The 24985-nt window shown below is 40.6% G+C and overlaps 1 protein-coding gene across 1 annotated transcript in view; it reads right to left on the reverse strand.

Moving 5' to 3' along the window:
* Positions 1–24985, reverse strand: part of grna (granulin a) — a 34490-nt gene that overhangs the window by 1430 nt on the left and 8075 nt on the right. Inside the window, exons 2-11 of the mRNA XM_034190909.1 lie at positions 19701–19841; positions 19475–19603; positions 18067–18148; positions 17858–17964; positions 15534–15687; positions 15296–15418; positions 14533–14630; positions 7975–8319; positions 5925–6161; positions 2334–2588 (exon numbers count right to left, since the gene is read on the reverse strand). Coding sequence (XP_034046800.1) covers positions 2334–2588; positions 5925–6161; positions 7975–8319; positions 14533–14630; positions 15296–15418; positions 15534–15687; positions 17858–17964; positions 18067–18148; positions 19475–19603; positions 19701–19841 — 1671 coding nt within the window. The remainder of the gene's footprint in view (positions 1–2333; positions 2589–5924; positions 6162–7974; positions 8320–14532; positions 14631–15295; positions 15419–15533; positions 15688–17857; positions 17965–18066; positions 18149–19474; positions 19604–19700; positions 19842–24985) is intronic.

Here is a 24985-nt window from a genome sequence, read left to right on the forward strand (position 1 = left end):
ATTTGATCTTTGTTATTGTTAGTTGGGCAGCACGGTGGATTAGTGGTTAGCACTGCTGCCTCACACCAAGAAGGTCATAGGTTCAATTCCCGTGGCCTTTCAATCAATCAATCAAATTTTTTTTTATATAGCGCCAAAACACAACAAACAGTTGCCCCAAGGCGCTTTATATTGTAAGGCAAGGCCATACAATAATTATGTAAAACCCCAACGGTCAAAACGACCCCCTGTGAGCAAGCACTTGGCTACAGTGGGAAGGAAAAACTCCCTTTTAACAGGAAGAAACCTCCAGCAGAACCAGGCTCAGGGAGGGGCAGTCTTCTGCTGGGACTGGTTGGGGCTGAGGGAGAGAACCAGGAAAAAGACATGCTGTGGAGGGGAGCAGAGATCAATCACTAATCATTAAATGCAGAGTGGTGCATACAGAGCAAAAAGAGAAAGAAACAGTGCATCATGGGAACCCCCCAGCAGTCTACGTCTATAGCAGCATAACTAAGGGATGGTTCAGGGTCACCTGATCCAGCCCTAACTATAAGCTTTAGCAAAAAGGAAAGTTTTAAGCCTAATCTTAAAAGTAGAGAGGGTGTCTGTCTCCCTGATCTGAATTGGGAGCTGGTTCCACAGGAGAGGAGCCTGAAAGCTGAAGGCTCTGCCTCCCATTCTACTCTTACAAACCCTAGGAACTACAAGTAAGCCTGCAGTCTGAGAGCGAAGCGCTCTATTGGGGTGATATGGTACTACGAGGTCCCTAAGATAAGATGGGACCTGATTATTCAAAACCTTATAAGTAAGAAGAAGAATTTTAAATTCTATTCTAGAATTAACAGGAAGCCAATGAAGAGAGGCCAATATGGGTGAGATATGCTCTCTCCTTCTAGTCCCCGTCAGTACTCTAGCTGCAGCATTTTGTGATTTTCTGTGTGGAGTTTGCATGTTGTCCCCGTGTCTGCGTGGGTTTCCTCCGGGTGCTCTGGTTTCCTCCCACATCCAAAGACATGCGGGTTAGGTGGAGTGGAATCTTTGAAATTGTCCGTAGGTGTGTGTGTGGGTGTGTCTGTGTTTGTTTGTCTGTTTGTGGCCCTGCGACAGACTGGCGTCCTGTCCTGGGTGTACCCCGGCTTACGCCCTATGACTGCTGGGATAGGCTCCAGCCCCCCGCGACCCTTAATTGGACTAAGCGGTAGAAGGTGAATGTTATTGTTAGTTTGGCCCAAGCAGCTGGTCACCCCTCCGAGTCTGGTCTTCTGGTTTCTTCCTCAACGAACTCCAGATGGAGTTCTTCCTTACCACTGTTGCCAATGTGCTTGCTCAAGGTAAGGTTAGACTTTACCCTTATGTACCACTTTCAGGCAACTTATATTGTGATTTGTTGCAATATAAATACTAAATTGAATTGAATTCTTCATTATGCAACAGTTTCCGTGCACTGAAGTTGTACTGCATACGTTAAATATCAGTTTCCTTGGGTTTCCCTTGGTTTGTTTCCCATCTCCAAGATCTCCACCAGGGATTTTGGGCCTCACCACCACTAATCATTGCCTTCAAAGACCTACAGGTGCTGGTATCTACATTCATTTTAGAACTGATGGCAAGTTTTTCAACCTCAATCTGTTTGCAGATGCTGACTGTGTTTTTGCAAGAATGTCTTCAGTAAATTACCAACTACTTCCTCGAAACTTGCTGGTATTTCATTTGTTCTCAAGATCAACCGAGATAAGACGGAAATAATTTTCTAGCCAACGCCAGTCGATTCTTATCTGCCTCCAGCTGTCGCCATCCATGCCAAGGTAGTCAAAACAGAACTATCTTCACTTGACTTTCTTGCAGAAGCTCTTACAAATTAAATGGGACGATAAAGTCCCCAACTCTGAGGTTCTGTAGCATAGGGACATGTATGGTATTGAAGCAGTGATAACCCTGGTGGACCTTAGATGGTCTGAACAATAATCTCCCAAAGAAACTCTCAGACGGTGAGCGCACGTAAGGCAAGAAATCGCCCGGTGAATGGTATACAAGATCTTCAAGGACTTTCTTAGGAAGTGTGACATTTCTCCAGAATCATGGCAAAGGAAAACTGTGGAACTCATTTTTTTTAATTCCAGAATATTAATCCTCTCCCTAAGATCTGTTTTTTAAAATCTACTAAAATCTACAAACACACAAACCCAAAGCCGTCGTAAAACCTCTACGTAAAGGCATGCTTATACAGGATGATCTATAACCACTTCTGGTCTTCAGTACGTTTTCCAGAAGCATTACACGTCCTTCACGGATTTCCACAAATTAACTGTTAGCAATCAAAAATAAGGGCAATAAGGTCTAGATGATCATACATGTGGTAGAGGACAGCAGCCCCATGTGGTGGCAGATATCTTGCAGCAGGTCTCATCATCTTTACACTTGGTTTGGTCATCACATATGATATCTGTGTGCTTTAAGCGGTGCAGCTGTGGACGAGGTTTTGGCTGGAACACTGGCGTCAGTGGGCTCGTCTGCAGCTGCTGGGTGAGTTTCTGACATGAACCAGAGGCGGTGTTGCAACTATGACCCTGTGGGCAGCAGTGCTCCTTATCCGGGAAGCACACAGCCTGCAGCCAAACAGCACAAACAGATGACTCAAGTAAAATAATTTAATCTCAGCAAACAATATGAACTTACAGAAAGAGTAAATTCTACACAAGCAACAGCAACCATCAGGACCATGCGATTAGCAACAAAGGCTCATAAATGCAGGCAAATAAAAGACCTACTATTGTCGTCTCTTGCACCTTATTGCGCTTTTATTTTATTTATTTTATCTTTTATATTTAATCTTTGCTGCTACTGACTGGTTGTCACCAATGAAGTTTTGTTGTTTATTACAATGACAATAATGTCTCTCTCTCTCTCTCTACTTTACATGTGCCTGCTCAAACATGTCCTACTGTGCCAAAAGTGCCAGTGTTGCTATTTACACAAAAATATACACACACATATTATCTAATTACAGTATAAGTGCAATTTTTCATGATAAAAGATGACAACATGGCTGACAGGTATCTATCAAAATCCAAGGTTCCAAAGCTGAATATGCAGTTTTCACAGTTACAGATGGAAATTATGGAGATTTGCTCTCTCATACACACACACACACACACACACACACACACACACACACACACACACACACACACACACACGTATATATATACAGTAGTGTTCAGAATAATAGTAGTGCTATGTGACTAAAAAGATTAATCCAGGTTTTGAGTATATTTTTTATTGTTACATGGGAAACAAGGTACCAGTAGATTCAGTAGATTCTCACAAATCCAACAAGACCAAGCATTCATGATATGCACACTCTTAAGACTATGAAATTGGGCTATTAGTAAAAAAAAAGTAGAAAAGGGGGTGTTCACAATAATAGTAAGGGGAGGTGATGGTCTAGTGGTTAAGGTGTTGGGCTTGAGTCCAGAAGATCATGGGTTCAAATCCCCGCCTGACTGGAAAATCACTAAGGGCCCTTGGGCAAGGCGTTTAATCACCTATTGCTCCCGGTGTGTAGTGAGCGCCTTGTATGGCAGCACCCTGACATCAGGGTGAATGTGAGGCATAATTGTAAAGCGCTTTGAGCGTCTGATGCAGATGGAAAAGCGCTATATAAATGCAGTCCATTCAATAGTAGCATCTGCTGTTGACACTACAAACTCAAAACGATTATGTTCAAACTGCTTTTTTAGCAATCCTGTGAATCACTAAACTAGTATTTAGTTGTATAACCACAGTTTTTCATGATTTCTTCACATCTGCGAGACATTCATTTTCTTGATTTGGAACCAAGATTTTGCTGGTTTACTAGTGTGCTTGGGGTCATTGTCTTGTTGAAACACCCATTTCAAGGGCATGTCCTCTTCAGCATAAGGCAACATGACCTCTTCAAGTCTTTTGACATATCCAAATTGATCCATGATACCTGGTATGCGATATATAGGCCCAACACCATAGTAGGAGAAACATGCCCATATCATGATGCTTGCACCACCATGCTTCACTGTCTTCACTGTGAACTGTGGCTTGAATTCAGAGTTTGGGGGTCGTCTCACAAACTGCGGCCCTTGGACCCAAAAAGAACAATTTTACTCTCATCAGTCCACAAAATATTCCTCCATTTCTCTTTAGGCCAGTTGATGTGTTCTTTGGCAAATTGTAACCTCTTCTGCACATGTCTTTTATTTAACAGAGGGACTTTGTGGGGGATTCTTGCACATAAATTAGCTTCACACAGGCGTCTTCTAACTATCACAGCACTTACAGGTAACTCCAGACTGTCTTTGATCATCCTGGAGCTGATCAATGGGTGAGCCTTTGCCATTCTGGTTATTCTTCTATCCATTTTGATGGTTGTTTTCCATTTTCTTCCATGCGTCTCCGTTTTTTTTTTTTTTTTTTTTTGTCCATTTTAAAGCATTGGAGATCATTGCAGATGAACAGCCTATAATTTTTTGCACCTGCGTATACGTTTTCCCCTCTCCAATCAATTTTTTAATCAAACTACGCTGTTCTTCTGAACAATGTCTTGAATGTCCCATTTTCCTCAGGCTTTCAAAGAGAAAAGCATGTTCAACAGGTGCTGGCTTCATCCTTAAATAGGGGACACCTGATTCACACCTGTTTGTTCCACAAAATTGACAAACTCACTGACTGAATACCACACTACTATTATTGTGAACACCCCCTTTTCTACTTTTTTTTTTTTACTAATAGCCCAATTTCATAGCCTTAAGAGTGTGCATATCATGAATGCTTGGTCTTGTTGGATTTGTGAGAATCTACTGAATCTAGTGGTACCTTGTTTCCCATGTAACAATAAGAAATATACTCAAAACCTGGATTACTCTTTTTAATCACATAGCACTACTTTATTCTGAACACTACTGTGTGTGTGTGTGTGTGTGTATATATATATATATATATATATATATATATATATATATATATATATATATGTATATATAGTTGCTGCCATGTGATCAGCCAATCACATGGCAGCAACTCAATGCATTTAGGTATGTAGACGTGGGGAAGATGACTTGATGAAGTTCAAACTGAGCATCAGAATGGGGAAGAAAGCGGATTTAAGTGACTTTGAATGGTTGTTGGTGCCAGACGGGCTGTGTGAGTGTTTCAGAAACTGCTGATCTACTGGGAATTTCACCCACAACTATCTCTGAGGTTTATAGAGAATGGTCCAGAAAAGAGAAGAAAGCGGCTGTTGTGTGGACGAAAATGCCTTGTTGATGTCAGAGGAGAATGGACAGACTGTGTGATGTCATCATGTCAGCATAAACCAACATCTCTGAGGAATCTGGTATCTGTTCCAGAAACCGTCCTGTGCACCAGCAACATTTCCTGTATGTTTGTTTTGTGAATTGTTCTGTAATTTGTGTCTGTATCATGGCCCAAGCAGAGGGTCACCTCTTTGAGTCTGGTCTGCTTGAGGTTTCTTCCTCAGAAGTTTTTCCTTACCACTGTTGCTCTGTGGGTTAGTAAGGTTAGACCTTACTTGTGTGAAGCACCTTGAGGCAACTCTGTTGTGATTTGGCGCTATATGGAGCTAAATTGAACTGAATGTTTCCGACACCTTGATGAAACTATGCCACGAAGAATTAAGGCAGTTCTGAAGGCAAAAGGGGGTCCAACCCGGTGCTACTTTAGCATGAAGTAGTGCATCATTGTCAGTAATTGATTTTGAAGTCATTCAAAAGTATTCAGATCACATTGTAATTTGTATTCAGTAACTGATTACATTTCAAAGTTACCCTACCCAACTCTGCTTTTCTGTTCACAGATTAACCAATTAAGAAACTAACGGTTCTGAAAGACACGTTTAAAAACAAAGTCAATAAAAACCTTCCCTCCTGCACACGCACAACAGCACTCACGTTGCTCAGAGGGCAGCAGACCCACTCGCCCGTGGCGAGCCAGCAGCAGGAGGCGTCTTCGGGACAGCGTTTGTCAGCATCACACGGCACCGATCTGACATCAGCGGGAGCTGCGGCGGTCGCTGCGACCTTGGTGTACCAGGGTATCACCACGTCTCCTTTGAAGCACGATGTCGTGCTCAGATCACACTTGTAGTGGGCGGGGCAACAGTGGAGTCCATCTGCACAGCACACCGCCTGGCAAGAAGTCAGAGAGGAAGAGTTAGCATCATCGGCAGAGAAAATTGCTGAGCACATCGTGTCAAACTAGAAAATCCAAAGAACAGGTGAAGACCTGGAATGGTCTTTTGGTTCCGCTGCCCTCTTCTTTGATTGATTGATTGATTGATTGATTGAGTTTTTTATAAAATCAATGTGAATACAGAAAGGTCAATATATCAATGACACAATGAAGCATAAACGCTTTTTTCCATTGTGGTCCTTATGAGTCTAAAACTTAACAACACCGAGGAGCTCGATTGAACATGTACAGATTACAAGTAAAACACTAGAATCTCATCAATTAATGTAAGTAGCAATAAATGTATATATCATTTACACTGAGATACCAATAAAATAAGTACAAATTGAACAGAGCACAGTAAGACCTTAATAAATTAAAATAAATACCAACTGTATCCCTACAGAAGTGTAGAGGAAAATAAATTTAGCACTGAGAATAAATAATAAACTCTTAATTCACCGTTAGTTAGTGCTTATTACTACATGAACGAACATGAACACATTAATAAATAATAAACTCTTAATTCACTGTTAGTGCTTATTACTGCATGAACTAACATAAACACATTAATAAATAAAACTCTTAATTCACTGTTAGCTAGTGCTTATTACTGCATGAACTAACAAACGCATTAATAAATAATAAACTCTTAATTCACTGTTAGTGCTTATTACTGCATGAACTAACAAACGCATTAATAAATAATAAACTCTTAATTCACTGTTAGTTAGTGCTTATTACTGCATGAACTAACATGGACACATTAATAAACTCTTAATTCACTGTTAGTGCTTATTACTGCATGAACTAACAAACACATTAATAAATAAAACTCTTAATTCACTGTTAGTGCTTATTACTGCATGAACTAACATAAACACATTAATAAATAATAAACTCTTAATTCACTGTTAGCTAGTCCTTATTACTGCATGAACTCACATGAATGCATTAATAAATAATAAACTCTTAATTCACTGTTAGCTAGTGCTTATTACTGCATGAACTAACATGAATGCATTAATAAATAATAAACTCCTAATTCACTGTTAGCTAGTGCTTATTACTGCATGAACTAACATGAATGCATTAATAAATAATAAACTCTTAATTCACTGTTAGTGCTTATTACTGCATGAACTAACATAAACACATGAATAAATAAAACTCTTAATTCACTGTTAGTGCTTATTACTGCATGAACTAACATAAACACATTAATAAATAAAACTCTTAATTCACTGTTAGTGCTTATTACTGCATGAACTAACATAAACACATTAATAAATAAACTCCTAATTCACTGTTAGCTAGTGCTTATTACTGCATGAACTAACATGAATGCATTAATAAATAATAAACTCCTAATTCACTGTTAGCTAGTCCTTATTACTGCATGAACTCACATGAATGCATTAATAAATAATAAACTCTTAATTCACTGTTAGCTAGTGCTTATTACTGCATGAACTCACATGAATGCATTAATAAATAATAAACTCCTAATTCACTCTTAGCTAGTGCTTATTACTGCATGAACTCACATGAATGCATTAATAAATAATAAACTCTTAATTCACTGTTAGTGCTTATTACTGCATAAACTAACATGAACGCATTAATAAATAAATAATAAACTCCTAATTCACTGTTAGCTAGTGCTTATTACTGCATGAACATAAAAGTGATAATCCTTTGACTGGGGGAGCGCGAGTTAAATTTCTATCTGATAGGATTGTGTAGCCTTCAGGTGCAGCATGCGCTCACGTTTGGCAGTATGCAGCAGCCCCACTTTTGCACAGAGGCCATGAAGCAGCAGGTGGTGTCGGGAGGACAGGTGGTGTAGGAGTCACACTGAATCTGGCCATCATCCTCCTTCTTCTTCTCCTCCTCTGCTTGCACCTCCTCTTCATGGTCTCTGTTTCTGTCCTGCTTCATCACTGCCAGCAGACCTTCAGCTGCAGCCTCCACCGCAGTACGCCCCCCCAAGGTCAATGCTGGAATCTTCTTCTTCAAGGCTGTGGAACCTGTGGGTTTGTCACAGGTTTGGGCGGTCAGGTTGCAGATCATTCCAGCAGGGCAGCAGTGGACATGGTCCTCACAGCAGACCCCCTTTTGGACAAAACAATAAGGGTCACTGGGTGAGGGTTCACAGAAGGGATGGGAGGTTGATGTTTATCATGACATATCACTTATTAATGGTAGCTGTCACTCAAACTGAACACACCCCTAATTATCCATACCAATATTATTAAAACAGTGGAAAATAATGAGATGGATTAAAATTCACCATCACTATACCGACTTCAGCCATTTTTTATTTATTTTGTAGCAGTTGATTTCCACTGTAACTACAACAGAGTAGCAATTAAAGATAAACTCAAGCAATCGTTCAAGGAACTGCAGGTTTCAGCACTTCCACGTTGTCTTCATTTTTCATCACTGCAGATTGCTGCTTGGTACATCCATCCATCCATCAATGTTCTACCGCTTAGTCCAATTAAGGGTCGCGGGGGGCTGGAGCCTGTCCCAGCAGTCATAGGGCGTGAGGCGGGGTACACCCAGGACAGGACGCCAGTCTGTCGCAGCTGCTTGGTACAACAACCTCCAATTTACCAAATATTTACATTTGGTCAGTTCCCCTTATCATCAAAATGTGATGACTTGCGCACCCTCTTGTGTCATTTAGTGATTTGAGGGGTCGCAAGATAACATACAATAATGTCATTTCTCTCTGATAACATACAAAAACTCTGTCATCCCTCAAGACAGCAGAGAACATTTTTAGGTTACAGTTAAGGTTAGGTTAGGATTATAGGATTAGGATTAGGGGATTAAAATGAAGGTTAATATTAGGATTAGGGAATTAAGGTTCAGGTTAGGATTAGGGATTAAGGTTAGGATTAGTGGGTTAAAATTAAGTTTAGGGTTAGGATTACAGGGTTACGGTTAGGGTTACAATTGGGATTAAGGGGTTAAGGTTTGGTGGGTTTAGGGGGTTAAGCATAGGGTTAGGATTAGGATTGGGGTTAAAATTAGGTTTAGCATTGGGGTTAGAGTTAAGGTTAGGGTTGGGGCATTATGGTTAAATTTAAGGTTAATGTTTGGGTTAGGATTATGGGGTTAAGGTTAGAATCAGGATTATGGGGTTAGGGTTAGGATTAGGATTGGAATTAAGGTCAAAATTAGGGTTAGTGGTTGTGGTTAGGGTTAAGGTTAGAGATACACAACTTGTGACATATTGACACAAAAAGGTTTTTGCATTAAATTCTGACATGCTGAGTGTAAGAACGCATTGGGTTTGACCATCTGATAAACTTTTACTTTCACTCTTGCAGATACGCTTTATCACAAATCTCAGTTTCAGGTATGCACACGATCGCCTTCGAGAACGTGGTGTTCTTGAATGCCTCAAGTCAGAGGGTTGTGCACCATTCCTCAAGGAATGAACATTTCTATGACGACGCCTGTGTGAATCTCACTACAGGAAGGAAGTGGGTGAGGAGTTTGAATGGCAAAAATCCAGCCACAATCAGACTGCATGATAAGGCCTATAGGGGGCGCCCCGTAACATTCACAGATGCACAGAATTTTTAAAACACAGCAACACTGTCGACTTCGACCAATATGTGGACACGTTGCAAAACCTGCATGTTCGCTTGTAGCGGGTTAGATATGTGCATCTGTAGGCTGGAGGAGAAACCGGTCCTGTGTGTTGGGTTGTGGCTAGTCACAGCTCGCCAACTTGATGAAATTTTGGCCGAGGTGTCTCGATGGTGTCTGGTGTGAAGGGCCCAGAAAAACAACAGCAAAAGTGCACAACTCTAAAATACTCTCTGTTTGCCATCCATCAGAAGGTTCTAGTTCTTCAAGTTTTCGTTCTTTTAACCATGTTCATGTGTGCTCTATTTTTTATAATGTTTGTTTATGTGTATTTTTTTCTGCTTGCTCTTCTTTCTCTTTTTCTCTGTTTGTGTTTTGTTGTGTAGTTTTCACCATTGCTCAAGGTTTGCCTTCAATTTTTCCTGTGTGCTCTCAGACTCACTATCAGTCCCGAGGTACCTCAAAATACTCCCTCCACCTTCCCACCACACACACACTCCCCTCCCTTTTAGCACATTTCCAGATGCATCCTTTCCATCTCAGTACAAGTCCTTTTCTCATTCCTTAGTGTTCAACTTCATGTGCAGTTCATCAAACATTTTCCTTCACTGTAGCCTAATTTCTCTTCACCTTAGCCCACATCACCTTGTCTCCTTTTCCACCAACTTCCTCATACTTTCCAGTACTTCCTCATTCAACCACCTTCCCGTCTATGTTTTCTGTTCAATACATTCCTAGGTGTGTCCTTCACCACATCTGCTGCAGTTATCCAGTCATCCAACATCTCTTCACCTCAATCCAAGGTCAATCAATCAATCAATTTTTTTTTATATAGCGCCAAATCACAACAAACAGTTGCCCCAAGGCGCTTTATATTGTAAGGCAAGGCCATACAATAATTATGTAAAACCCCAACGGTCAAAACGACCCCCTGTGAGCAAGCACTTGGCTACAGTGGGAAGGAAAAACTCCCTTTTAACAGGAAGAAACCTCCAGCAGAACCAGGCTCAGGGAGGGGCAGTCTTCTGCTGGGACTGGTTGGGGCTGAGGGAGAGAACCAGGAAAAAGACATGCTGTGGAGGGGAGCAGAGATCGATCACTAATGATTAAATGCAGAGTGGTGCATACAGAGCAAAAAGAGAAAGAAACAGTGCATCATGGGAACCCCCCAGCAGTCTACGTCTATAGCAGCATAACTAAGGGATGGTTTAGGGTCACCTGATCCAGCCCTAACTATAACCTTTAGCAAAAAGGAAAGTTTTAAGCCTAATCTTAAAAGTAGAGAGGGTGTCTGTCTCCCTGATCTGAATTGGGAGCTGGTTCCACAGGAGAGGAGCCTGAAAGCTGAAGGCTCTGCCTCCCATTCTACTCTTACAAACCCTAGGAACTACAAGTAAGCCTGCAGTCTGAGAGCGAAGCGCTCTATTGGGGTGATATGGTACTACGAGGTCCCTAAGATAAGATGGGACCTGATTATTCAAAACCTTATAAGTAAGAAGAAGAATTTTAAATTCTATTCTAGAATTAACAGGAAGCCAATGAAGAGAGGCCAATATGGGTGAGATATGCTCTCTCCTTCTAGTCCCCGTCAGTACTCTAGCTGCAGCATTTTGAATTAACTGAAGGCTTTTTAGGGAACTTTTAGGACAACCTGATAATAATGAATTACAATAGTCCAGCCTAGAGGAAATAAATGCATGAATTAGTTTTTCAGCATCACTCTGAGACAAGACCTTTCTGATTTTAGAGATATTGCGTAAATGCAAAAAAGCAGTCCTACATATTTGTTTAATATGCGCTTTGAATGACATATCCTGATCAAAAATGACTCCAAGATTTCTCACAGTATTACTAGAGGTCAGGGTAATGCCATCCAGAGTAAGGATCTGGTTAGACACCATGTTTCTAAGATTTGTGGGGCCAAGTACAATAACTTCAGTTTTATCTGAGTTTAAAAGCAGGAAATTAGAGGTCATCCATGTCTTTATGTCTGTAAGACAATCCTGCAGTTTAGCTAATTGGTGTGTGTCCTCTGGCTTCATGGATAGATAAAGCTGGGTATCATCTGCGTAACAATGAAAATTTAAGCAATACCGTCTAATAAGGTATTAGGTTAGTCTCACTCTCTCCCTGAATTTCATATGACAGTCTTCCACCTCCATCTTTCACCATCTCATCTTTGGTTCAGCTCTCACTCCTTTTCTCAACCTCACCTCTTAAGTCATCCTACATCCACCACCAAACATCATCTAGCTATGCTTTCCACAACTCTATTATGGTCTCCTATCTCTTTCAGGTTGTATCTTCTACATAGGACGTATCCTGCCTGCACATTCTTTCACTCTTGCTCGTAATTCTATGCTTCTGTTCTTCTTAAAATAACTATTTGCCACAGCCATTCCTGCTCTCTTTTGCCAAGTCCAACAACTGTTTGCCCTTCTGCATTCCTCTCATTGATACCACACCTACCTGTCACCTCCTCCTTAGCACTCTTTCCTTCAACCATAGTCTGCGCCAGTTGCCATTCTTTCTTCTTTGAGTACACTCTCTACCACCTCAACTAACTCACTCCATAAAACATCTTTCTCCTCCATCTCACAACCCACTCATGGGGCATATGCGTTGATGACATTTATCATTCCTTCTTCAATTTATTCCACACTCAATGCTAGACTTCCAACACTCTTAATATTTTCTTCCTTCAAGATTGCTCCTCCATGATTTCTGCTCAAATCCACCCCATTGCACAACAGTTAGAACCAAATTAATGAAAATACATAAAAATCAAATACCAGGTCTATATTTACCCTGAAAGTAAAAAGGGAGAGATAATAAAGTACAGTATTATTCATAATGCAATCTATTGTTTAGCTTTTCAATTTATTTATTTATTTATTTATTTTTAGAGTTGGTTATATGATGTCAATTCTGTGCATAATTTAAAGGTCAGTTCTGGCTTCTGGGAGCATACAATGATGGTATAATGAGTACTTGTGAATCCAGAAAGGGGGGGGGGGGGTTCATTGTTACTTTAGTTGGCTTTGATTGGCATAATTATGTATTAATGATTTGGTAACATAAGAAATGAATGAATGAATGCATGAATGAATTAAATGAACATAATGAGCAAATCTGCATTTTAAAGTAAATTTCAAATTTCATCTACATACAAACAAAAGGCAACAGAGAGTCATAGGCAGGTTTCACACACTGAAGAACATCACTGAATCAGACCACCAGATTCTCCACCCCCAGTGCCCCAAAATGTTCCATGATTCTTTCTGGCAGTCATGGTGGTCAAAACATGGCAGTCATCAAGGTGAAGTCACTGACAGTTTATTGTGTCCAGATTACACTCACTGGCCATTTTATTAGGAACACCTGTTCAGTTGTTTGCTAATGCAAATTGCTAATTAGCCATTTAGTCATCTAGATGTGGTGAAGAGGACTTGGTGAAGTTCAAACTGAGCATCAGAATGGGGGGAAAAAAGAGGATTTAAGTGACTTTGAACGTGGTGTGGTTTTGGTGCCAGACAGGCTGGTCTAAGTATTTCAGAAACTGCTCATTATCACGCACAACCATCTCCAGGGTTCACAGAGAATGGTCCAAAAAAGAGAAGATCCAATGAGTGGCAGTTGTGTGGACAAAAATGCCTTGTTGATGTCAGAGGTCAGAATGGACAGACTGGTTGACTGGGCGACTGTGTGATGCCATCATGTCAGTATGAACCAACATCTCTGAGGAATGTTTCAAACACCTTGTTGAATCTATGCCACAAAGAATTAAGGCAGTTGTGAAGGCAAAAGGGGGCCCAACCCGGTACTAGCAAGGTGTACCTAATAAAGTGGCCGGTGAGTGTATATCTGGATTGAAATTTTGACCCACATAAAATGTGTTTTTTCCCCCCAGATCTGATTTAAGCTGCACACTGAGGTGATTTGAATCCCGATTGCTGTTGGATTTCTGCAGCTGTGTCTCAGTCTGAACATGTGCTTTGCATCGACACCACCCTCACAAGAAGGTTCTGGTCAAATGGAACCAAACAGCTACAATTAAATTAATATCAGCATCAGAGTTGCTAGAACAGCTTCACCTTCGGATACGGGCAGCAAGCCCAGTGTCCTGTGGACGTCTTGCAGCAGGTCTGGTTAACCTGACAGGAGATGGTGGGGTCACACCAAATCAACCCCACCTCTGCCCTCCCCTCGGGGATTGTGGGGATCCCCTCCACCGACGGCACAGAGAAGAAGTCGCTGATACACATGTCACCAGTGTGGGTACATTTCATACTGTGATGACCCAAGGGTAAAGTTTATTTCCATTAGATGCTTTATTGTGCTTTTATTTTTGTACTTCCTTTCAACCCGGAAGTGTATCGAAAAGGACAGTGTCGGAACTTAACACAAGGTAAAAAACGAGGAGGGTGAGCAAACGCAAGGAGAAACGTGATGGAGCTCAAACGGGGAGAGAAAGTTTAGTTTCAGTCGAAAGTGGCTACAAGCTCTTACGTTGGTTTGAGAACGGCAAAAAAATCAATAAAACCCCTAAACCATCAGTCCGGGCTAACTGATTTCGACTGGAAGCTACACATACCATTTGGGCAACAGTGTCTAAAATCAGCACAACAGACAGCCTGGAAAAGGTGGAAATAATGGAAGCATGCAGTTATTTATACATTTTATACTTTAAATATAAATCTTTATGAATAAAATAAACAGTACCTCTGGTAAAGGGCAGCATGTCCAGCCGTGCTTGTTGTTTTTACAGCATGTTTGATCGTCTGGACAGCCCACTGTCTCATTGCAGGGGACATCATGAACTACAAAAATGGAAAAAGAAATCAAACTATCTCCCTCTGTAGATGATAATCCTAATCCTAACAGATTGAACAGCTCAGTCTCTACACATGACATCCAGAGATGGCAGGGCATCAACCTCATGGCCAAGAACATCGTTAACGCCAGGTGATGTGCAAGTGGGATCATCTTAGATCATCTGGTTCATAATATCACTAACTGTTTGTAACGGAGGCCAGCAGGTGGCGCTGTGCAGAAGAAGATCATAAACCTTAGCCTCGTGGTTACAGCACCTGCCTCCCAACCGGTTAATGTGTTCGAGCCCAGAGTGGGACGAAGCGATGCAGGTTACATGTTACCGACATCATCTGCATGCATGGAAGCGCTTGATGCAAAATGCAACCACCAGAGGGCAGTGCTGCAGCAATAAAATGCTTCTGAGGACTGGGTCAGTGCCCCAAAGAGTGCCCTTCTAGTTTCACGTGTTTGAACAGTCAAAATTCAAATTTTCTTACGGCCTAATGCAGCAAACGTGTACTTTAAACCAAATCGAAACCACTTTAAACCTGACTGAGAGATCAGACTGTGAGATCACATGTCACGTGTTATTCATGGCGTGCGGTCTGTGATGGCCATTTCAGTGGACATTCTCTTTGTTAGTGTGCTGATCCTCTTCACATCATCCCACCTGCAGCTGCTGTAGCGACAGGTGACACAAACTCCTTCTTGCTCAAATAAGGAAGCGGTTTGGCTGTGGTGCGTTCAGGGACTTTTTCTGAGTCACTGTCTTCAGCTGCTGCCCGTAAAAGATCTGAAAACAGGAACACACGTGCACGTACACATGCACACACATATTTTCATACAATGATTAAACAGAACAAGGAACAACATGATGTTGGCTTTGGTGTTAAAACACCAACACTGACTTTTCTGGTTCTCCCACTCTGCTCTCCTCCTGGCAGCCAGCTTGGCCCACATTGGTGTCTCTTCTTTGGTAGATGAAGAAATGCATTTTAAGTGTTCCAGATCACATATGGTACCTTCACGGCAGCAGTGCATTTTATCTGCGCAGCACACGGCCTGCAAAAACAACAATCACACACACACACACACACACACACACACACACACACACACACACACACACACACACACACACACACACACACACACACACACACACACGTATCATTCAGGATAAATCACCTTAAAGGGTGTACAAATTTAACCTGACACTCATTAATATCCTAGTGGTCGTCTGTAGGCCAAGCAGGTTTTCAGTACCATTTCAGGGGAATAAACCACACTTACAGTCCAGTCTCAGTGCACCATGACCTACACAAATGTATGGTGGCCATCCCAGGTAGGGGTAAATGAAGAATTACACAGGAGGGAAAATATAAAAATGCTCCATTCATATTGAAAAATACATCACATTATTTGGCTGATCATTAAGATCATAAAAAGGTATAGTTTGGGCTATCTATGACTGAATGTTCTGGAGTTATGAGGTAAAAACAGCAAAAACGGTGACAAAGGCCAATTTCAGTTTGTACAGGAGTCAAAAGATAAAGTTGCTCCCCCTTTGGTTAAAAATTGATACAAATTATTATTTGAGCTAATAGGATTAATAGATAGAATACTTTTGATAGTGGTGAGTGCTTGATGTCCAAAGTAAAGGTTAAACAAGGTCAACGTCAGACTTTTGACATGAAGCAGAAAGTTTGACCACATTACACACATTTTGGCATCCCTTCACTGGCTTCCTGTCCCAGTGAGATCAGATTTTAAGGCTCTGCTACTAACTTATAAAATTGTTCACGGAATGGCACCTCCCTACTTAGCTGACCTAATGAAACCCTACGTACCGGAAATTCCTGGAACAGAGTCTAAGGCCAAGCCAGGTCTGCCTAGGGTGAATAAAAAGTCTGCGGGTCACAGATCTTTCTCTTATCGTGCCCCTGTTCTGTGGAATGATCTCCCTGCGTCAATAAAAGTCAGATTCTGTAGAGACTTTCAAGTCCAGACTTAAAACGCACTTATTTTCCCTTTCGTATGACTAGCATACTGGCATAGTATGTTACTATGCTTTTTACTCTTTTAACTTCATTCTATTAGGAAACGGCACAGCTGCAGCTGAACTTTATCTAGATTCTGGGTCTTTTAATGAATCTTAGGGTTAGTGGCCGGTGATCACCTTAGTATTTCCTGTTTTTCTTGTTGTTTAATGCTGACAAATTATACTGTATTTCTTGTCTTTCTGATGCCTGATTCTGTTTTTTTCTCTCTGAGGTGCGGCTCCATCCAGAGATGGGTGTGGTATCTGTTTCTGTAACCCTCCTGTCCTGTGCACCGGCAACATTTCCTGTATATTTGTTTTGTGAATTGTTTTGTAAATTGTGTCGGTAGCATGGCCCAAGCAGAGGGTCACCCCTTTGAGTCTGGTCTGCTTGAGGTTTCTTCCTCAAATCATCAGAGGGAGTTTTTCTGTACCGCTGTTACATGTGTTTGCTTTGGGGGTTGGTAAGGTTAGACCTTACTTGTGTGAAGCACCTTGAGGCAACTTTGTTGTGATTTGGCACTACAGAAATTAAAATAAATTTAAAAATTGAAATAAATTGAAGTCCATTGGATTCTATGACCTATGTTACTCCATAACTTAATAACTATTTATAACAGATGGTGCAAACTATTCCTTTTTTAAATTGTATTAACTCACCCAATAATTTCATCACTTTTTTACCAAAATTGGAGCAATGTGTTTGAGCCCTGTACAAACTGAAACTGACCTTTGCACCATTTTTGCTGTTTTTACCCCATAACTCCAGAACATTCAGTCACAGATACTCCAAACTTTACCCTTTTTATTTGTTAGACAAATAATGTGGTATTAGTTTCAATATGATTTGAGCACTATTCAATTTGACCCCACCTGGCTACAGCTACACCCTTTAATGGCCACCATACATTTGGGTAGGTCATTGTACACTGAGGCTGGATTGTACGTGTTGTTTATTCCTCTTGAGTACCACTGAAAACCTGCCTGACCTGTGGGCTAAATGGCAACAATTTCATGTCACAAAACTGATATATGTCTCTATAAAATTAAAACAATGTGTATATCTTGAGGCTATACAGTACATTATAGAATAAATGAATTTCTTTCCAAAGCAATATCCACATTTCAAAGGTGTTACTTTTTACATAAAACAACAACAACAACAACAAAAAGACACCCAGTATTTTGTACCCTGGGCATGGGACAACATCCCCAGCTGCCCTCTGGGTTTTGACAGCACGTGGTATCTATGGGACACTCTGACACGCCATCTTTGCAGAGCACTGTACTCGCAGACTCTGCAACAGTGTCGGGAAAAGAGCAGATTGAAGAAAATCAGATCTGAAAAGAAAGTGAACCTAAAAGTGGAAAACCTGTGGAAATGGTATGAGGCGTTGAACCTTTTTTGATGCATGAGCGGCTGTTCTCGCTGCAACGGTGGCCTTTGAGACAGCAGTGTTTCCCGTCAGAACAGGCAACTCCCTAACGGTGGTAAAAAAAATAAAAATAAAAAGTCACCCACAAATTACAACTGTTGCACAGAATCTACACAACTAAACCAGTCAATCTGACATCCAGAACTTGACATAACCTGTTGATGTCAGGCTACTTTAAAAAGCAGTTCTACAAAAAAACAAAAAGGACTGTGTAAGTTTAACTGAAGGAAGCACTGATGACCTGTTCAACGTGTTCAACCAGCTTTGACTAACATACTTTGGAAAAGGCTCCAAACTGCCTCGTGATAAGATGAATAAATTTGATATTGCATCATGTTTACATTGATGAAACTCTGTAAAAAGCCTGGATCGGTCCTGGATCAGAGTCTAAGGCCAAGCCAGGACACTTTCAGCTAATTTTTTTTTAACACTACAGCATCTATTAAAGAACACATTTTTATGAAATTTGTGGAAATTCATTTATTTTCTCTGCTATATGTATGTTCTGGCTCTTTTGGATTTTTGTGCGTTGTTGAAGTGCTTTTTTTAATTATTGGCTTTTATTCTTTTATTAGTAGAGTTTATTTTGTTTAGTGCTTTGATTCTTGGAAAAGCCGTTTATAAATAGTCATTTTAACTATTATTATTACTAATAATGAATTTGTGATTTATTTATTTATTTTTGCATATAATTTAAGTCATTAATAAGTTAATAAGTCATACAGCCTCCCAAATTAATAAAAAAAAAAAAAAAAATCTAAATATGGTAAGTACATTTTGGGAATTGGATAAAGGTGTCTAGGCATGAAATTTTAAAATAATATTGTTTGTTAAATTTGAAATTTCAGTATCTTAATCAAGTCTTAATGTTGACTCTGGTCTGAAATATAAATATTAAATGGTGGATAAATCTGTGGAATCCCAAAATAAAATAAAAAAATAAAATAAAATTATGATATACATCACATTAAAAACTTTACACATAATTTGCTAAAAATGTATCTGACCGAGAATTAATATCATTACATTTTACGGTGGATCCTGTTAAAGGACAGGAGCAGGTATTTTTTAAAACATTTTTTTTTAAATTGCAATATCAACTATGTTTGTTGAACCTCTGAGCAAAATGTGATTAAAATGATGAATATGTGCTGGAATAACTATAAATCAGATTTGGGGGCAGATACAAATAAATGGCTGCAGCTTGGAAATTTTAAAGTAAATGTTTGCTGTTGTGATGTCAGGTTGCTTATTTAAAATGTTAACTGATTTGTAAGACGCTCGTTGAATCGTTTGGATCAAACCAAGAATGGAAGCCATTAAATTTTGGGCTGCATTGGTGAACAGATTGCTGCTGACTGAGGTGGACTACCTGAGCAAATGGACAGCAGATAAACTTTGACAGTGCCTTGAGACAAGAAAACTCAGGTGGACATCGTGACCCATCAGGACACATGTGGTCGTCTGCCGACCCGTCGCGACTGTTGATCATCCGGAAGGGCTGCAGGTGTGCGACGAGATCAAAGAACAGGTAATTAGAAAGATAAATGACAACCTGGGTCCACCATGGAAGAAAGGGTTCACTCTGCTGGTCTCACTTTTGAGAGTCCCTGCTGCTGCTGAGCGGGGGATCGCTGCGCCCAGGCCATGGACACAGTTGCGTTCATGCAGCTGGAAGTGAGTGTGTCACAGTTTGTACCCTCAGGGCAACAGTGGACGTGATCCTCACAGCACTCGGCCTGCAGGAGAAGCAGCACCAACGGTTAGCGCTTTTACCAGGAACAGACCAAACAAGTGAGGCACAGTCGGGATTTTTTAGTGTAACAATCAAAGATGATCACGATGTCAGAGTGCGGTTAGTAGAAACGTGTGAAAGGACAAAATCTTCTTGTCAAGCAGACACGCTGCTGCATGTTGAGGTTGTAGAAGGCAGACGTGCACCAAGTGGCCCCGCGCCGGTAATTTGTACCATGACGTTCAGTTGGGTATGTGTTGGCTCGACTCTTTTGACAGGTGAAATCGGAGGTATTCACTGAAGGTTTTCTGTTCTTATCCTGCATTTGGAAATAAAAACTAACCACATGACCGCACTGGGATTTGGGGAAATAGAATTTTGGCAGAATACTGGTTTGGGGCCGAGTGTGAAGCGACTGGGACGAGGATCAGCACCCCCAAACCTGAGACCATGATCCTCTGTCAGAAAGCAGCTGTCATGACTGTTCGGTCCATGAGCTCTGAGCCTATAAATGGAATCATAGCAACGCACATGCACTTATTTGATGACTTGGGTTTGATCAACCAATGCAATCTATAAAAAAATACAATCTGGAGATGTGCCGATCTGATCGAATCTGATCTGGATTGGATTCGATCAGATGAGCACATCTCCAGATCTCATCTCCACCACCCACTGACAGTAGAGGGCAGCCTTTGGCTTCAAACTCCTCGGTGATACCACATTAATATGTGACCCAGTTGAACATTTTCTTCCTTACATTTCGTGGAAACCCTCACTTTGATATTTGACCCCAATGTAAATTCCTCTCGGTGCATTTGAGTAACTCACTGAGGCTCCAAATCAAATCTTGAGCTCGATTCTAGGAAATATTGATGAAGTGGTTTAATTTTTTTACAACTGTAAGTTCAATCAATCAATTTCTTTATATAGCGCCAAATCACAACAAACAGTTGCCCCAAGGTGCTTTATATTGTAAGGCAAGGCCATACAAGTTGCACTTGGGCAGTACGGTGGCTTAGTGGTTAGCACTGTTGCCTTCCAGTAAGAAAGTCATGGGATGGATTCCCACCTGTGGCCTTTCTGTGTGGAAGTTGTATGTTCTCCCCAGCAAAGACATGCAGGTTAGATGGACTGGAAACTTTAAATTGTCCGTAGGTGTGCATGTGGGTGTGAATGTGTATATTCATATTTTCAATTCAATTCAATTTCAATTTTTTTTTTATATAGCGCCAAATCACAACAAACAGTTGCCCCAAGGCGCTTTATATTGTAAGGCAAGGCCATACAATAATGATGTAAAACCCCAACGGTCAAAACGACCCCCTGTGAGCAAGCACTTGGCTACAGTGGGAAGGAAAAACTCCCTTTTAACAGGAAGAAACCTCCAGCAGAACCAGGCTCAGGGAGGGGCAGTCTTCTGCTGGGACTGGTTGGGGCTGAGGGAGAGAACCAGGAAAAAGACATGCTGTGGAGGGGAGCAGAGATCGATCACTAATGATTAAATGCAGAGTGGTGCATACAGAGCAAAAAGAGAAAGAAACAGTGCATCATGGGAACCCCCCAGCAGTCTACGTCTATAGCAGCATAACTAAGGGATGGTTCAGGGTCACCTGATCCAGCCCTAACTATAAGCTTTAGCAAAAAGGAAAGTTTTAAGCCTAATCTTAAAAGTAGAGAGGGTGTCTGTCTCCCTGATCTGAATTGGGAGCTGGTTCCACAGGAGAGGAGCCTGAAAGCTGAAGGCTCTGCCTCCCATTCTACTCTTACAAACCCTAGGAACTACAAGTAAGCCTGCAGTCTGAGAGCGAAGCGCTCTATTGGGGTGATATGGTACTACGAGGTCCCTAAGATAAGATGGGACCTGATTATTCAAAACCTTATAAGTAAGAAGAAGAATTTTAAATTCTATTCTAGAATTAACAGGAAGCCAATGAAGAGAGGCCAATATGGGTGAGATATGCTCTCTCCTTCTAGTCCCCGTCAGCACTCTAGCTGCAGCATTTTGAATTAACTGAAGGCTTTTTAGGGAACTTTTAGGACAACCTGATAATAATGAATTACAATAGTCCAGCCTAGAGGAAATAAATGCATGAATTAGTTTTTCAGCATCACTCTGAGACAAGACCTTTCTGATTTTAGAGATATTGCGTAAATGCAAAAAAGCAGTCCTACATATTTGTTTAATATGCGCTTTGAATGACAATTCCTGATCAAAAATGACTCCAAGATTTCTCACAGTATTACTAGAGGTCAGGGTAATGCCATCCACAGTAAGGATCTGGTTAGACACCATGTTTCTAAGATTTGTGGGGCCAAGTACAATAACTTCAGTTTTATCTGAGTTTAAAAGCAGGAAATTAGAGGTCATCCATGTCTTTATGTCTGTAAGACAATCCTGCAGTTTAGCTAATTGGTGTGTGTCGTCTGGCTTCATGGATAGATAAAGCTGGGTATCATCTGCGTAACAATGAAAATTTAAGCAATACCGTCTAATAATACTGCCTAAGGGAAGCATATATAAAGTGAATAAAATTGGTCCTAGCACAGAACCTTGTGGAACTCCATAATTAACTTTAGTCTGTGAAGAAGATTCCCCATTTACATGAACAAATTGTAATCTATTAGACAAATATGATTCAAACCACCGCAGCGCAGTGCCTTTAATACCTATGGCATGCTCTAATCTCTGTAATAAAATTTTATGGTCAACAGTATCAAAAGCAGCACTGAGGTCTAACAGAACAAGCACAGAGATGAGTCCACTGTCCGAGGCCATAAGAAGATCATTTGTAACCTTCACTAATGCTGTTTCTGTACTATGATGAATTCTAAAACCTGACTGAAACTCTTCAAATAGACCATTCCTCTGCAGATGATCAGTTAGCTGTTTTACAACTACCCTTTCAAGAATTTTTGAGAGAAAAGGAAGGTTGGAGATTGGCCTATAATTAGCTAAGATAGCTGGGTCAAGTGATGGCTTTTTAAGTAATGGTTTAATTACTGCCACCTTAAAAGCCTGTGGTACATAGCCAACTAACAAAGATAGATTGATCATATTTAAGATCGAAGCATTAAATAATGGTAGGGCTTCCTTGAGCAGCCTGGTAGGAATGGGGTCTAATAAACATGTTGATGGTTTGGATGAAGTAACTAATGAAAATAACTCAGACAGAACAATCGGAGAGAAAGAGTCTAACCAAATACCGGCATCACTGAAAGCAGCCAAAGATAACGATACGTCTTTGGGATGGTTATGAGTAATTTTTTCTCTAATAGTTAAAATTTTGTTAGCAAAGAAAGTCATGAACTCATTACTAGTTAAAGTTAATGGAATACTCAGCTCAATAGAGCTCTGACTCTTTGTCAGCCTGGCTACAGTGCTGAAAAGAAACCTGGGGTTGTTCTTATTTTCTTCAATTAGTGATGAGTAGAAAGATGTCCTAGCTTTACGGAGGGCTTTTTTATAGAGCAACAGACTCTTTTTCCAGGCTAAGTGAAGATCTTCTAAATTAGTGAGACGCCATTTCCTCTCCAACTTACGGGTTATCTGCTTTAAGCTACGAGTTTGAGAGTTATACCATGGAGTCAGACACTTCTGATTTAAAGCTCTCTTTTTCAGAGGAGCTACAGCATCCAAAGCTGTCTTCAATGAGGATGTAAAACTATTGACGAGATACTCTATCTCCCTTACAGAGTTTAGGTAGCTACTCTGCACTGTGTTGTTATATGGCATTAGAGAACATAAAGAAGGAATCATATCCTTAAACCTAGTTACAGTGCTTTCTGAAAGTCTTCTAGTGTAATGAAACTTATTCCCCACTGCTGGGTAGTCCATCAGAGTAAATGTAAATGTTATTAAAAAATGATCAGACAGAAGGGAGTTTTCAGGGAATACTGTTAAGTCTTCTATTTCCATACCATAAGTCAGAACAAGATCTAAGATATGATTAAAGTGGTGGGTGGACTCATTTACTTTTTGAGCAAAGCCAATAGAGTCTAATAATAGATTAAATGCAGTGTTGAGGCTGTCATTCTCAGCATCTGTGTGGATGTTAAAATCGCCCACTATAATTATCTTATCTGAGCTAAGCACTAAGTCAGACAAAAGGTCTGAAAATTCACAGAGAAACTCACAGTAACGACCAGGTGGACGATAGATAATAACAAATAAAACTGGTTTTTGGGACTTCCAATTTGGATGGACAAGACTAAGAGTCAAGCTTTCAAATGAATTAAAGCTCTGTCTGGGTTTTTGATTAATTAATAAGCTGGAATGGAAGATTGCTGCTAATCCTCCGCCTCGGCCCGTGCTACGAGCATTCTGACAGTTAGTGTGACTCGGGGGTGTTGACTCATTTAAACTAACATATTCATCCTGCTGTAACCAGGTTTCTGTTAGGCAGAATAAATCAATATGTTGATCAATTATTATATCATTTACCAACAGGGACTTAGAAGAGAGAGACCTAATGTTTAATAGACCACATTTAACTGTTTTAGTCTGTGGTGCAGTTGAAGGTGCTATATTATTTTTTCTTTTTGAATTTTTATGCTTAAATAGATTTTTGCTGGTTATTGGTAGTCTGGGAGCAGGCACCGTCTCTACGGGGATGGGGTAATGAGGGGATGGCAGGGGGAGAGAAGCTGCATTTTCGTGTGTATTTGTACTGTCAGTTGTGTCTGTATCATGGCCCAAGCAGAGGATCACCCCTTTGAGTCTGGTCTGCTTGAGGTTCCTTCCTCAAATCATCAGAGGAAGGTTTTCCTTACCACTGTCACCTGTGTGCTTACTCTGGGGGTTGGTAAGGTTAGACCTTACTTGTGTGAAGCGCCTTGAAGCAGCTTTGTTGTGATTTGGCGCTATATAAATGAAATAAATTGAATTGAATTGAATGTGTTGTGTGTATGTGTGACAGACTGACATCCTGTCCAGGGTGTACCGCACTTCACACCCTGTGACTGCTGGGATAGGCTCCAGCCCACCATGACCTGATCTTGGATGAGCAGGTGAAGATGAGTGACTGTGTATAAATTGTAATTTGTATCTTAAAACTCAAGAAACATAAAACTAAAAAAAAAAATTACACACACACACATATATATATATATATATATATATATATATATACATACATACATACATAC

Source organism: Thalassophryne amazonica, chromosome 16 (assembly GCF_902500255.1).
Source record: "Thalassophryne amazonica chromosome 16, fThaAma1.1, whole genome shotgun sequence".
Lineage (NCBI taxonomy): Eukaryota > Metazoa > Chordata > Actinopteri > Batrachoidiformes > Batrachoididae > Thalassophryne > Thalassophryne amazonica.